Source organism: Drosophila willistoni, assembly GCF_018902025.1.
Source record: "Drosophila willistoni isolate 14030-0811.24 chromosome 2R unlocalized genomic scaffold, UCI_dwil_1.1 Seg200, whole genome shotgun sequence".
NCBI lineage: Eukaryota > Metazoa > Arthropoda > Insecta > Diptera > Drosophilidae > Drosophila > Drosophila willistoni.
The window spans coordinates 5,821,780-5,837,779 of record NW_025814051.1 but is presented as its reverse complement, the minus strand read 5'-3'; the positions used below and the strand labels follow the sequence as shown (position 1 = coordinate 5,837,779).

Sequence of the window (16,000 nt, the reverse complement as noted above, 5' to 3'; positions counted from 1 at the left end):
CAGTTCATTTACCTTATGCGCTCCTCTTAATGCCATTTTGGTGACTGTTTTCAATTTACATGAACCAAGCACACACAAAAGGACCAACAAAATAAAAAAAACACCAAAAAACTCCATTCAGATGAACGTACTTACCTATTCTGATCGAAGTTTGTATACCCTTTGTTGGTTCTTTGTTGAAGATGAATTTTAAATTTATAATTTTAATAAAGATTTAATTCAAGGACCCCTAAAGTTTCTTTGAAGTAACTGGCCAAAGGAAAAAGGAGGACCAATTAAACAAGTCATATTTGGTCCAAAATGCGATAAGTACACAGATATTTAAGCCAACTACTTTGATAGTTTGGCGTAACAAATGTATAACCAAAGTAAATATACCTTAAAACGAAAAAAAAAATAATACTGCGAGAAAGGAAGTGTAGGTGGGGAAAGACGAGTAGAAGTTTTGGAGGGTCAGAAACTGCCATTGGCGGCATTTTACACGTGGCCTGACAGGTGAGAGAAACAGGTGGTAAAGGTAGAGCAAAAGGCGACCTCTCCGTATCCTACCCCTGGCCTATTTGCTCGCTGTGCCAAATGCGCCCTGGGGACAATTTTGTTATTTTTTTGTTTTGTTTTTTTACTTCTTTTTTTTTTTTTGGTATCCTAACTCTGCTAAACTTGCACTAAACATTTGCCTTCAATTTTTGTGTGTGCGTTTTTTTTTCCTTTTCGTTTTTGTACATTTTCCCTTCGAACTTGTTTGGCAGTTTGTTTCTGTTTCACTTTTCCCTGTCTCTCCCACACTTTTTGTGCTAAACATTTTTTGATGACTTGTTTTGTGGCCTGAAAGTTGTTGACTGGCTGGCTGCCACCCAGTGCACCCTGCACCCCGTTGTGTTGTTCCTCTTGCTGGATGACTGACCAAAACGAGAGACACTTAATGAGTTTGTTCCAAAGTTTCAAAAACGATAGGGTGAAAGAGGGAAAAGAGGAAATTAACCCTTTAAATGGTTTAGCAGATTACTGATTCTGATAACAGTAGAATTTACGTTTTCAGCATTTCAAATGGATATAGTTTTGCATCAAACGGTGATAACTTTTAAGTAATATCAAAGTTATTTCCAAAATAAATATTACCTAGCATTTTATTAATTTTATTCTGATGTAAAAAGTTAGTTTAATACATACATATAAACCAAAGATGAAGATGCAAATAAGATTTTAAAAAAGTTGTTAAACACAAATAAATATTTAATTATAATATTAAAGTTCAAATTTATATCAATTGTTCTACTGAACTCCTTTTTTCTGCTTATTTGATTTGATTTCTTTTCATAAAGATTTTACTTTATGCGTTTCTTGCCCTTTCGACTCTTTGGTGGGGGTCCTAGTACACCTCATTGTTAAAAATACATATTTGTATGTAACTGCACCTATTGAATCATGTATTCATTCTCTCAAAATTAATCCTTTTTCTTTGGCTCATTAGTTAGCCATTTTCCTAGATTTTCTTTTTGTGTTTGCGGCAATTTGCTGAGTTTGCTCAATTTCATCAGCAATTGTGTGTGAGTTGAGTTGATGCAATCCATTTCGTTTCTTCAACCAAGCTGCGCCTAAATGTATGCAGCTCACAACATACAAGTGATGCTAATATATGCCATACACACACACACACACACACACACTTACTCTCAATCAGATACACATACACGCACAGACACATTTATGAATTTCAAATAGAGGCAAACGAAGTTGCAGCAGCAAAAGCTGCTGATGCTTTTAATATACCCTGCAGCTGATCGGGTTAAAGCATATATAAAAGCTGTGTGTAAGTGGGTAAAAAATCCAATATAAGCCTGATACATACATATTCCTAAACAAAATTTTGATTATTGGTTAAAAAAAACCTTACTGTATGCAATAGTTTTTAATATACCTATTATAAACTATTTTTATAATACGTTTTTAAATGTTTTGGAATTTATCTGTGAGATTTTCAACTAATATATTTCTTTTATGAACAAACTAATACACCTCAAAAACTCAAGGAAATGCGAATCAGTGAAAAAGTTAAAGTTGAAGTTGCATTCGCTTGATTTGCTCGATTTTTGCCTGGCAAAGCGGTTATATTTCTCTACTTGTTGTTTTTTTAGAAAAGAAAAAATGTGTGAGAAGTTTCTCAAGTAGAGTTTTCTAGTGGCTTTTTGGTTGGTTTGGCCCATCATAAATTCATTTTGTGTACTGAATGAGAGAGAGAGAAGGAGATATAGGCAAAGCGAGAGAAAGCGAGATAGAGAGGGAAAATTTATGTATGGCTCAGGTCAAGTGGTTGATTAGCCTTTAATTGCTTGGCCTTTTGTTAGCTTTAAAGGTAAAGAGAGGCAGAGAGAGAAAGTTCAGGGTAGGGAAAGTAATTATACAGCCGAATGTCCTATTTTGATGGGGTCTGGGGTTTTGTGCTAATTTCCGGTTCTCATATTTGGGCAGACGACGGTCACGCCCACTTAGTGAAGAGTGCAAATTGCACCACATCCTGCACCGACGATGCCCATAACGTTGATTACAACCATGACGATGATGATGATGACGATGTTGTTGATGATGTTGACCAATTGAAATTGAAGTCTCCAATGGATAAAACAACAGCAGCAAACATACTAAATCTATTATACTGTCAAATTGACAATGAATATCTCTCTTTCTAGGAGCAATGTACATCAGGGTTATTCAGGTTACAATTCATTTTAATTGAAATCTATTGCTTTCATACGATATTTTCATATTATAAGATTGTTCTGAGCCTACCCTTCTATATTTGAGATAGTTCTCGCTAAACTATCATCAAATGTTTTTATGTTAACTAAATATTCGTGTCAATCTGACAAATTATCGAAAATTATCATCTTAATATTATTAGCTACATAGCTTTATCGACTCGTTTGTCATGTTGAACAGGTATTTGAAAACTTCATTTTGTCGGAATCTGCGTTAAAAGCATCTGACTAAGTCTATAAAACAAGGTTAAGTATAATTTAAAGATAAAGGACATGCAGTCGGCGATGCAGTCATAATTGGTTTTCTATTCAATTTATTTGATTCATAGCACTTTGTCTAGGCACTAAATACAGTCAACCCCATTTTTGAATAACCCCAATGAGAGTGAAACTCTAAACGACAGAAAAAATTTGCAGAAGAAGCCCAACCCATCAAATGTTCATTCGATGGGCCACTCTACTCGACTCATCTCTCCCGCATCTCCATCGCATAAGTGTTTGCAGCAATCAGTTATGACCCTTTTACCAACCAACCAGCCAAACAACGAATGAACGAACGTTCGCTCGAACAAACGAATGAATGAAAGAACGCAGAACCTGCCTCAACATCCTTTTCTACTTGCTGCCGCTGCCCACTTCCTGTGGCGATTGTCAACAGATCCGCGTGCGCGGGTAGTTTTTAGTCTCGGAGGACCACGACAACAGCGACGACGGCGACGTTGGCAACCTCTATAAATCTGCAACAAATTGGCATCGCTGGCTGCTGTGTGGCATGTTTCTTTTCGTTCTGTTGTTGCTATTGTTGTATTGTGCGGTGAGGCTGCATTAAAAAATATTTTTATATATATGGTTTGTATATATATAAAAGAGCAAAAAGTAAATAAAAATACAAGGAAAAGAGCCCCTAGGACAGCGGCCAGAAGCAAAGCACATGTTGCCACTCAGTTTTGGAGTTTCTCTTTATATATTTTTGCTTTTTGTTTCTTTAAGCCAACAGCTGTTTGTTTATTTATGCCTGTAACGTTTATAAATCGCTTCACCAAAACGAAAAAGTAACAAAAAGGAAGAGGAAGAGGATACAAACAAAAACGAGAAGAAAAAAAATGAAAAAAAATCTGATTGTGCAACTGACCAGGCGACATATCCTTGAGGTAAAAACTTGGCGTATGCTTTTCGTCCTCAATTGAGTTGTCATGCCTGGGTTGCCTTACGGCATCTTTCTCCCCCTCTACCCACACCTTCCCCTGCCATATTTGTCTCCTGTCTCTGTTTGTGTCTCTGGCTCGTTGAGACCGCACAACTTCATAAATCAGTCGACAAAAACCGCATCGAACGTTTGGCGTTTTGATGACCTTATTACTTGTCCGTCCTGCAGACCAAATACAATGGTTAAATATTTAAACGTCACAGTGACACAAAATCAATAGTCAATTGTTCGGAAATTTAAGCCGATTTATGATTGAATTTAAATTTCATTTGAAAATATTCAATAAATTTGTAAAAAATGTTCTTCATTATATATTTTTTTACCACATCAACAAAATATCCTTGAATATAGGACGATTTTTCCTTTATACAATTTCACGAAATTAGAAGATTTCGATTGCAGATACTTGTGGCACTATTACATATTCATTCTCGTACATATTTCTTGTTAGAAATACATACAAAATGTTTGAGCACTTGTGAAAATTGTGCCATATTGTGTACCTCGATTTAATGAAAAAATATTAATGCATAATTTTAACTCCCAGCTGTTATAAATATTTGTTTAATTGTCTTTGTGTTTTCTGATTTATTTGCAGTTTTAATATATTTGTACCCAATGTGCAGGGCAACACGAAAACGCAGCTGCACACAGGTTGGTTGCTGGTTGAGCAAACCTGCTGGTGGATTGGTCATTGATTTGCTTTCGCCTTTGCCTGTGCCACTCCACGATGGCCACGGACAATCGAATCACGCGCCTGCCGCATTGCAAATATTTAAACCCACTGGCCATATTTCATTTGCCTCAGACTTGTGCCCAGACGAAGGGACAACTCATAAATCTTTGTAAGCGGTAAAAGTTGTTCTCGTTTCTCGTCATCTTGTTTTATTCTTTCTCTCCTTTCCTCTACTGTTTTTTATTTCTGGGTAGGGATTACCTTGAAGCAATCGTTAGAGACTGACAAACAGACATCAACATCACGTCGCAGGAGGGAAAAAAATCAGAAATATAGTAAGGGGAGAAGGAGGCAGAAGAAGAAGTAACCAGAATCGAAATCAATATTTTCATCAGAATGAAAAATGACCCCAAACCAATTCTGTGAGGTGAAAGAGTGAGGCATTTGGTCAAAGGAAGAGGAAATCTCATTGAATGAAGTGGAGAGCTTATGTTTATTGTGGTTCAGTGATTAGCAGGAATTTCGCAAACGCCGCATAATTGATTAAACAATACAGAGTTACCAAAATGACTTAATCAAGACAGGAAATAAGCGTGCAATGTGGCGTATACGTAATGTGAGCACAACACGATTAACATAATGATCCAGACGATGATGATGATGATGGTAGTGGAACAAGAGCTAAGCAACAACAAAAAAGAAACATAAAAAAACAAAAAAAAAGAAACAAAAGGAAAAGCCAGGAGTTGATGAAAAACAAAACGAAAGACACCCAATCAGCAGCAAAAATATTTTAGGCCAAAGGGAAAAGTAAGAAGCCCTAATGGAAGCATGCATTGGTTTTTTTTTTACTCTTGCTTGGGTATTGTAAATATTTAAGCAAGCATTTTAATTTAAATATTTATTTATTTCGAATAGATTTCAGTAGAAACGTTAAAAATTAATTATAATAAATAGTCAAACTTTCTTTTTTGAATTAAAAATATAACATTATGTTTTTTTTTTTTTAAATGTATAATGTTTACTAATGATCCATTTATTTTAAGAATTAAAGATCTTCTTGATTACCAAAATAAGTTGTAATATAGTTTTCAGGTATCAAGTTTTAAATGTTTTAAGTTTTTTAATCTGTTTTTGTTTTCGACAAGTACAAATAATGTGGAACACTATATGATTTTTTATTAAGAAAACATTCGAGATGATTTGTTATGTAATACTAAGCAAATGCCCATTTTAAGAAATATATATCTGCTTAATTTTAATATAAGAAAAAACATTAATTTTCCTACATTAACTGCAACAGCAATTCAGTATTTTTAAGCTATAGTTATTCTTTTAAATATTTACATTTTAAATCCACTACATTTCCAATTACGTACACTTAAATAATTAAAACTCTACAATAATTAAAATAATCTTAAATAATTAAAACTCTACACTAGGAAATAATTGTAAGTATACCTATTGTTCGTAAGTGCATTGGAAATTCGTTACGTTGTTGCTGTTATATGAGAATCTTTGTCATCTTGTTGTACTTATTGTAGTTGCTTTTGGTTTTGTTGTTGTTGTTGTTGTGAGACTACGTGACACTGACATAGATTTTCAAGTTGCCTGTGCCCCATGTGCCTTCAAGGATGATACGTATATCCTTAAGAGAGAGTGGCACATCAATGTTCGTTCGCACGTCAATTCGTTGCTTAGGCTCATCCCATCTCATCTTATATCATCTCATCTCCTTCGCTCGTTTGTATCGTGCCCCAAAAAAACCTGCTCCTGCACTTTGTCAATTCGTAAATCTTTTTATATGTCCCCTATTCCTCTGCCTTTAGACGTTTTGCCGTTACGCAGTCCTTGATACTCGTGCTTTGCCTTAGTCTATCATCAAAGAGAGAAACAAAAGTTGACAGAACTAAATTTTCGAACAAAACGTTGAATTGAATGGTTGGCGGGCAAAAACATTTCACAACAATTGTTGCAAGTTAACTTTGATGAATTCAATTATTCGTGCACACACAAACACACACACATGTGTTATGGCTATCTCTATCTAAGGCAGCTATATCCGTCTCTTTCAGCTAGCACGTGTTTTGTATTTGTCGTCTTTGTTGTTCTTACATGGAATTGAAATTCCCTCATGTCCTTTGGAGTTGTTGGTCTTGCTTCAATCTGTAAAGTGGATTTATTTCGGCGAAATCGAAAGTTGATTTCATTGACTTGGCATGCGTGTGCCCCACCTTAAGCCACCCGCCTACTGTTTGTGTTTTTTGTGTATTTCGAACATTAAAGGATTTATCAATTTACGCAATGAAACTTTTTCTTCAACATGGATTGTTTCTTATTTCTACAACTAACTTTACTTAATTCACACTATAGGTTCAGGTAGCAGTGATTGATTAAATTTAAGCATCCACAAAGGGAACAAAATTATATAATTGCTATAAATTTTCAATAGCGCATTTTTTAATTATAATATTCGAAAATGTATTAGTTGACCAAATTCTAATGCAACTCAAGCAAACATTAGGACTTAAGCATTTATTATTATTTATTTATTATTAGTTCAATTTATGGAATAAGTGAAATCATTTGCCAAATTTCATTTATTTGATATCGTCAAAATTCGGCTAAATTTGCTAAACAAAAATCACTTAGCCTTAACAAATCTGTTGACCGTAATTTACCCAAACCGAAAATGGTCAGAAAACACTAGCGTAAAGTATGCAAAATGTAAATGCAAAATTGCTTTTTGCGGTTAGACTGAAAAGTTACGAATACCAATCCAGTGACTGATATGTGCACAGTCCAGTTCTAGTAAAAAATTCGGGTCAACATATTATATGTACTTTTTATATGCAAAACAATAAACAAAAGCAGAAAAAAATGAAAACCAAAGAATATAAGCAAAAACAATAATTTTTAAATTACTCAACATTAACCAGATTTATCTATTTAAAAATTCTTTCATCTATATACATAAACGAGAGCAGAGTGAAAAGTTTTCCATCCTGTCAAAAAAATTATCTTGCACATAATTTCTACCTAAGTTTATTCTTTATATGTATTTTTCAAATGGATAAAATATTCACATCTTACTTTTAAATTATATTTTAAATAATAATAGGTACATTTGGAAATGAATTTATGAAGTAACAACTGAGAATAAATTTTTAAAAATACACTCGCACTCGCTTTTCTATTAAAAAACTAAATTAATCTTTTATCAAGAAATCAACTTAAATTTTTCCTTAATCTAATTAATATTAGATTTTGCCTAACAGTTCTTTAGTATGTATTCGATTCGGGTCGGGTTTGCAATCTTATTAGGGGTTTTTTTGAGGGGTTTCGAACTCAGTAAAGTATAAGATATCATACAAAGAAAAAATTTTTTGTGACAATTTAAACATCTCAGGTTTTCTTCAGATTTTCAGTAGAAACTTTTACATATGAAGTTTTCATTCAGACCTCGCATATTGCACTTATTGTAAATTGGCCACAAAAATGTTAAAGAATAAAACCGAAAAGAAAAAAAATGCAATCAGCTCTTGAATTGTAATTAAACAATGTTATAACATCCATTCCCAATTCCTCCCCTATATGTGAAGGGATATAAATATATGTAGCTTCTGAAATCAAATTACAAAATGAAAACCATCAACAGAAACAGAGTCGCAATTGCAATAACAATAAACGATGAATACGACCAAACAGCAACACCAAAACCATTACAACAACTATTAAATTAATGTTGAAAACAGAAATCAATTTATTTGTCGAAAATGACAAGCAAGAAACAGAGAAAGAGAGAAAAGGGCAGAAAAGAAAAGGATATTTTATGTATAACTAAAGTTCCACAATTTTACAATTTACAATTTCAGTCAACGAACACCCATAAAATATTAAACCAATTAATGTGTCGAAACTGGAAAAAAATTACAAATTCTAAAAATAGAAACCGAATCATTCAATCATTGATTTTACACCAAACAATTTGAAGTATCTTTTGGGTTGTAATATAATTGTCACTTGGAAATGTTTACAATTTACAACATACTTACATATATACATACATATGTAGGATTAATAACGATTAAGAGATAACGATTAGGTTGACAATCGATGTGAGATAGAGGCTTGAGTTGCTGGAAAGTACCGGTTCTTTTCTTTTCTTTTCTTAGTATTAAGTTTATTTTATTTTGGTCTAGTGGACTCCACCCTCTACATATGGTTTTGTTTGTGCTTCTGCTAAACAATAGTATGAAGATGTAAAAAGTTAGACTATACATTTCATTTTATACATGACACCAAATCAAAAATTGTAGACTTTTAAAATTAAACCACTAACCATAGAACACATAGATGGGACAAACTCATGATTTTTTGATTGCAAACGCTAGCCTAGTCATGGAACCCCAGAGAACTTCGGGAAAACCCGAACGCTCGTACTCTCAATGAGAGCGTAAAGTGGGGAGAGGGCCAAGCAGCTACGAAAATAATTTAGTCTAGCACAGACTACAGAACGACGAAGGCAGGCCTATGTCGCTTGTGATTTTGTTCTGTCTATGTATGTGTACACTCGTCGGTACATGCTCAGGCTTCGTAGTGTGTGTGTGACGTGAAGTTGTACAACATCGCATTTCAACAGCTCGCTCGACCAAAATTTTTAATTTTCCACAAAACAGCGACAATGCGAATAGGATATGCCCCTGTGGAAAGAATATCAAGAAATATTGGCATCTGCTTTGTGTGTATCCCGGTGGCTGTACCGGTAGAGTGTTCGCTTGGTGATCGGAATGTCTCTGGTTCGATTCCCATTTCAGAACCGACCAATATGGTTTTTTTTTCTATTTTTTAATAAATAAATAAATAAAAAATAAATAAATAATAAATGAATAAAAAAGAAAAATAAACAAAAAATAAAGAAACAAAAAATCTACAAAAAAAAAACAAAATTATAAAATAGAAAAAAACCTTATTTAAGCCAACGATTTCGAGTTGGAAATCGAACCAGGGACATTCCTATTGCCAAGCGAGCACTCTATCGGTACAGCCACCGGGATACACACAAAGCAGATGCCAATATTTCTTGATATTCTTTCCACAGGGGCATATCCTATTCGCATTGTCGCTGTTTTGTGGAAAACTAAAAATTTTGGTCGAGCGAGCTGTTGAAATGCGATGTTGTACAACTTCACGTCACACACACACTACGAAGCCTGAGCATGTACCGACGAGTGTACACATACATAGACAGAACAAAATCACAAGCGACATAGGCCTGCCTTCGTCGTTCTGTAGTCTGTGCTAGACTAAATTATTTTCGTAGCTGCTTGGCCCTCTCCCCACTTTACGCTCTCATTGAGAGTACGAGCGTTCGGGTTTTCCCGAAGTTCTCTGGGGTTCCATGACTAGGCTAGCGTTTGCAATCAAAAAATCATGAGTTTGTCCCATCTATGTGTTCTATGGTTAGTGATTAAACATTATCCTTTCCAAGACAAAGTAATACTTGATTTGACGAATATTGCGGACACATAAGTACACTTAAGCTACCAGTTACGTAGACATTTAACGTTTTCACTCGAATATACAAAATTTGTATCGATCAGACTGCGGAACATCTTCATACATTTCCATTGTTAATCTCTTTTACATGAGACAAGAATGTTTCCAGGTATTTAAACAAGCCCTCCAAAAAATTACTTTTAAATGTCATCAAAAGTAACATGTCACAGTTTTCCTTATGTTTCGTATACCAAGGGAATATACCTCTTGTACCATACAACAATAATTATGACAAGTTTTTTTTCCAAAATATGAAAGATTCTCTAACTTTTTATGTCTTGTTTTGGTCTCAATGATGTTTTTGTGGGATCCTGTTGACATTGTTCAGCCCTATATCCACAAAAATGAAAAGTATACTAATTTCAAATTGATTTTGACCACAGATGGCGCTGGTTTGGTGGCACAGTGTTGCCAATTAATTGATACTTTTCTTTTCGTCTTTTGTTAATACGCCTTATCTATAATTCTTATCAAACAGTTTCGGCAAGTAGTCTTTCTATGTGCTACTGTGGTGAAGTTTTTATACCCTTTTTATTTACAATATAGACTGGGCTAGCCGATATGTGAGCAATTAAAATTTTAGCGAGTAAGACGTTACTTTCTTTAATCGACACGTATTGATAATGTATGAAAATTAATATACCCATTATTTTATAAAGGGTATAAGCGAATTGCTTAAGAGAATTCTTATCTCCAATAAGAAGAACAATGAATCATTTGTAAAACAATTTTTCGGCGAGCAACAACGTACTGCTTAAGCTATTATAATTATTTTTCATGCTGTGAATTTTAATTTATGTCAAAAATTAAACTTAAAAAATGGATATTCTATATTCAACTCAATCAATCGACGCAAATGATGTCAGTGAATTATTGCTAACTCTCTTTAGTACACATCAAAATGATTTCATTGGCATGACAGTGGAGGAAATAGTGAAGTGGATTAACAACCAGTTGAAGAATAAAAATGTGTATTTTTCACCAAATGTTTTCGAGAAACTTATCGCAAATATGTTTGCTACGTATAATAAAAACACAAATAATAACTCGGTAAAAAAACATCGTCAATTGGTGGTCAATATTTTGGAGTGTATACAACTGCAAGTCAGAAAGTTTCCCGGTGCCGAAAGTAATTGTTTGCTTAATTTGTTATGGTCACTTTGTCTGAATGATGATCAAGTGCATCCTCTTGTTGAACAAGTCTTTGACATGCTATTTGAGGATTTTGTTCGTAGTCTCGGAATGAAATGCTGTTCACAAATAATGTCGGTAATTGAGCAGCAGCTGCATGAATTAAAGATGAACTCAATCACTTTTGTTGCCGAAGGAGCTCCAAATCCATTAATTGAAGTTGCATACGAACACGGTGAAACACCAGATATTCCCTTATTCTCAAACAATTTGCTGGGCGATCCAATTTCCGTGAATTCTTTTTTTCCAAGAAGACTGTGTACTATTTTGATTTTTAAACTTATGCAGTCTGACAATATATCAATTGTCTATGAAACTGTTAAACACATTTTAAAACATTGGAAGATATCTCACTTGACTGAGTGGAATATGTTGGAGGAGTTCTTAGCAGCAACCAATAAAATGCAGTTGTATAATGTCGATCGTGAAGTAAGTTTATTTCCACTCTTCGATAATTTTGTATCAACAAATGAAGTTGAATTACTGATCGAAGCACTGGACAACGTTTCTTGGGAATGGAACTCAGTTCCACTAACAGAATGGATAAAAAGTATGCCAACTGAAGACGTACTCCAACCGCCTTGCATTAGAAAAAATATCCTCATAAAACTTGCATCTCGATTGCAACGAATGACAAACCGAGAATTGCTGATAAGAGCTCAGGAAATGGTATTAAGTCGCTTCCAAGTAGGTTACTAATTTTCAAAAATGAATGATTTCCCTTTTTTTATATACTCATAAATATAATTATAAACAGGTTACACTTAATGAATTTACCCTGATGGATTACCTAATCTTTATTGAGACGATGTACAAGAACAACACAAAAAACTATTCAGATCATGACATTTTAAAAAGCAAGTTTATTGATTGTGATAGTATAGAAGTTACAATTTTATTCTTAACTAAAGAGCGTTTAGATATAATATTCAATGAGGAATTAAAAAAGGATTTAGTTTTGGCTTTTATTGATAAACTAAAAAATTTGTCAAAAACTGTTCATGGATGGTTACGCTTCTACTTAATAACTAAGACTAATCGCTTTCCTTCAATTCTTGATTTCTACAAGAAAGAGTATGAAGTAGAGCCATTAATTCTACATTGCAAAGATCTGAACAAATTGCAAAACCATTTGCTTGATAAACTAATGTGTGAAACTCACGAAGAGAAATGCCTTGTAAAACAATTTTCGATAGACATATTCGTTAATTATCAAATAAAGGAGTGGAACAATATCACAGAGTTGCATTTGGAGCCGCAGCAACTACTTGAACAAGGAGGATATGCGACATTTGAATGCCTTAGCCGCCTTTTGGAAGACTGTAAAAAACGATTGCAGGACGATGTTTTATCGACTATTGTCGCTTTACTCAAAAAGTTTCCAAACTTTTCTATGTAAATTATTTTACCTTCAAAAGTATTAGACGATTTTTGTGTTTATTTTTTTTATTACTTTTTTTTAGAGCTCTGAGTATTGGAAAATATGTATCAAAACATCTGACCGAACAAGAGCAAACTAACCTCTCCCATGAAATTTTGTTCTATCATCTTGATCATAAAAATATTGGCGTTATTTTTGGATATATCCATTCTACGGGAAAAAAATCCTCTAAAAAAGTTATTCCGATAATTCTCCAGTTAGCAACGTTATCGGATGATGCGTGGTAAGAAGAAATGAATAAATATAAATAAAATGGATTAAATGAGTATATCTTTTATATTTACAGGATTGAATCTTGCTATCAAGATGTTTTCGACACGAACAGCCTACTTTCAAAATTTCTTAAATATATCATAGAAAAATCTAATTATCATGTCAAAGAAATTGTAGACGAATTAATAAGCATGAATAAGGATTTGCTCAAAAACCAACAAGATTATTTGACAAACTCCAGAGAACACAGATTAATGTTTTCCATTGCCAAATCAATGCTTTTTCTTGCATCACACATTGAATGCTCAGATCAACTATGGTTGACATTATTTTTATCAAGTAATCAATTCAACATTACCTGCATGTATGAAATGGTATTGGCTAAATCCTTAAGGGATCCAGAAGTACTCCTTAAACGCTTGAAATCAATACGTACGCTTAATGAAAATCAGCGAGTATCTTTACTTTCTGTTGTTCATATGTTTCTTTATTTTAATTGGGATTCAATTCCTCCCAATGAAGTAAATAAAATAGTTTCCTTTCTTCACCTTTCTCTTCATAAGGGACAAAATAGAGAACTAAGCGAAATTACCGAACTGATTCTAATCAGTCTTATTTTGGAAAATCAAAAGTCGCGGTAAATATTAAACTATTAATAATAATACAAAATAAATTTAATACATTTTATTTCTAGTTACTACAAGCCCATTGTGGAAGCTTTATACGAAAGTCTTAAGCGCTTAACCCTTGATCAAAAGAAATCGCTTCCACCTCATATACAAGCTCGTCTGTTTTTGCCTGAGCTGCATTCGGCTACATATCTTAATTTTGGTTTGTATATTTCAAATTTGGAGCCAACAAATTTGAGCAATACTGATAGGTTTAGAATGCTTCGCATTCGACAAGTCATCAAAACAGTATTGGAAATTGAAAAGGGTCAAGAGATAATTGCTAATGTAAATCTTGGCACACCGAATAAATCCACTACTAATTCAAATCCCAAGCCACAACCTGTTCAGCAAAATAGATCTGCTATCTCTAACGGCAATCTTTTTGTAGTATCTCCTTGTATTGATAATGTTAACAGTTTAAATGGTTTAATCCAAAACTGTGTTTCTTTTGGAGTTCGAACTTTGGTATTAAGCGACTCAATCAATTTAAGGTAAGCTTAAAGGCAGGAAACGTTAATTGATTGTACTCTATAACTAGGCTTGAAATATATTACAGTGCCGAAACCAGGAAAGACTTGGAAATATTGCAAATAAACCCTGAATTATTCGCTAAATATTTGCGTGGAAAAAAGATAGAGAATTTTAGCATTGTTGGTATAGAAAACATAGATAAAAATGAATATTTAAATGAATGCAGTCCTACAGAAAACACAATTGTGGTACTCGGGTAAGTGAATAATTGATATTTTGATTTCATTAATAAATTTCTTTAATTATAAGAAATGATCGGCATGGCACACCGGATAATTTGAAGCATCTTCTGGATTATACAGTTCAATTACCACTCAAGGATGTTCGGAGCTTGCAACATTTGCCAATATTTATGTACTCTAAGAAAACTTAAAAAAAGAAATTCAAACTTATGTTTACAAATACTCAAAAAGTTGGAAGTAAGGGAAACCTATTAGATGATTATGTCTTAACTCGATGAATTAAAAGATGTATTAATTCGTGTAAACAGACTCCATACTGTTTTTTTTTATTTTAAAAAACATTTGTATGCTTATTCTTCATTGCCTGAGTATTGTTCTCAATGACATTTTATTATTTCTATAGCTGAAATGACCCATGAAATGTAAAATAATGACAATATTTGATTGAGGGTCGTAAGTCTGTAACTGTTAATGGCTTTAAGGACTAAAAAAAAACTGCAAAATATACATTGATTAATAAGTAATTTAGTTTCAAATATCATTATATTCTGAAAAGATTAATCATAGTGTTTATTTTTAAAATATGTTTTTTTATTTGATAAATTAAGATAAACTTGTTTGATTTATTAAAAAGACTTTAGAGATTGTAAATTTAATATATAAGCATAAAATACGTCTTTACCTATGTAAATACATAAGCATAAATACGATGTGAAAATTTAATGACAAGTAACAGGATAATAAATTCGGCACGTAGTCAAATAAAATAACAAAGGGACATTCAGCCCACAACTAAAATGTATACGTTTTACAACTAACTTAAATTTCATTTGATTTTGATGCCAAACAATTCATAATTGATGTTTATCCTTTTCGGTCACGTTATGAAGCAAGGACATAATGATTTTTGGCTTTACCCATTGAATCTGGTGCTGTTTGCTATGCCTAATTGCGCACCGGAAATACCAAAATGGTCATTAATGATGCCCGGGACGAGACCACAGTTAGATGCAAAGACCAAATATGCATTTCCATTTGATTTAGTTACAGTTTTTAGACAGGTTTTCTAAATAAGGTGGCGCCCTCTACTGTATATTATTAGTAACCAACCTCCACAGAACTTTTACTATAACAGCTTTTCACTTAACATAGTGAGCTTTGCCGCCTTCGCCCGCAATCGCACACAAACGTCATAACTGAAAATGTCCTTGCCGTTTTATCCTTTCCACAAAATTCTTGTCATTGAGCAAATTCCGTTGCCAAAGTACGCATGCACTCTGGCACTCAATGAGTACAATTTGCTCCGAAACATGTGTCCATTGTATCAGATGTTCCCTCTCCTGAATGAGTGCGATAAGGAGGACAAAGAAACAACAAAACTCCGGGAAGCAGAGAAATTGAGATTGGGCAAGTGAGCTTTTGAGAAGGCGTCAAGCAATGCAATGCAAACTTGTAGGACAATATTTATGCTATAAATTTTCGATTTAATTTGGATAACACATATTTTAAAAAATATTGAAATTCCATATTTTAAAAATTCAAAACAAATGTATCTTGAAAAATCTGACCTTTC

The 16,000-nt window shown here is 33.5% G+C and overlaps 1 protein-coding gene across 1 annotated transcript; it reads left to right on the top strand.

The window, feature by feature from the left end:
• The first annotated feature begins 12,597 nt into the window (after nucleotides 1–12,597).
• LOC111518789 lies at nucleotides 12,598–14,930 on the top strand. The gene is made up of 6 exons (XM_047011002.1): nucleotides 12,598–12,784; nucleotides 12,853–13,053; nucleotides 13,117–13,680; nucleotides 13,738–14,205; nucleotides 14,271–14,441; nucleotides 14,495–14,930. Exons 3-6 carry the CDS (start codon nucleotides 13,235–13,237, stop codon nucleotides 14,616–14,618), a joined length of 1,209 nt encoding a protein of 402 aa, XP_046866958.1. The 5' UTR covers nucleotides 12,598–12,784; nucleotides 12,853–13,053; nucleotides 13,117–13,234; the 3' UTR covers nucleotides 14,619–14,930.
• Nucleotides 14,931–16,000: the final 1,070 nt, after the last annotated feature.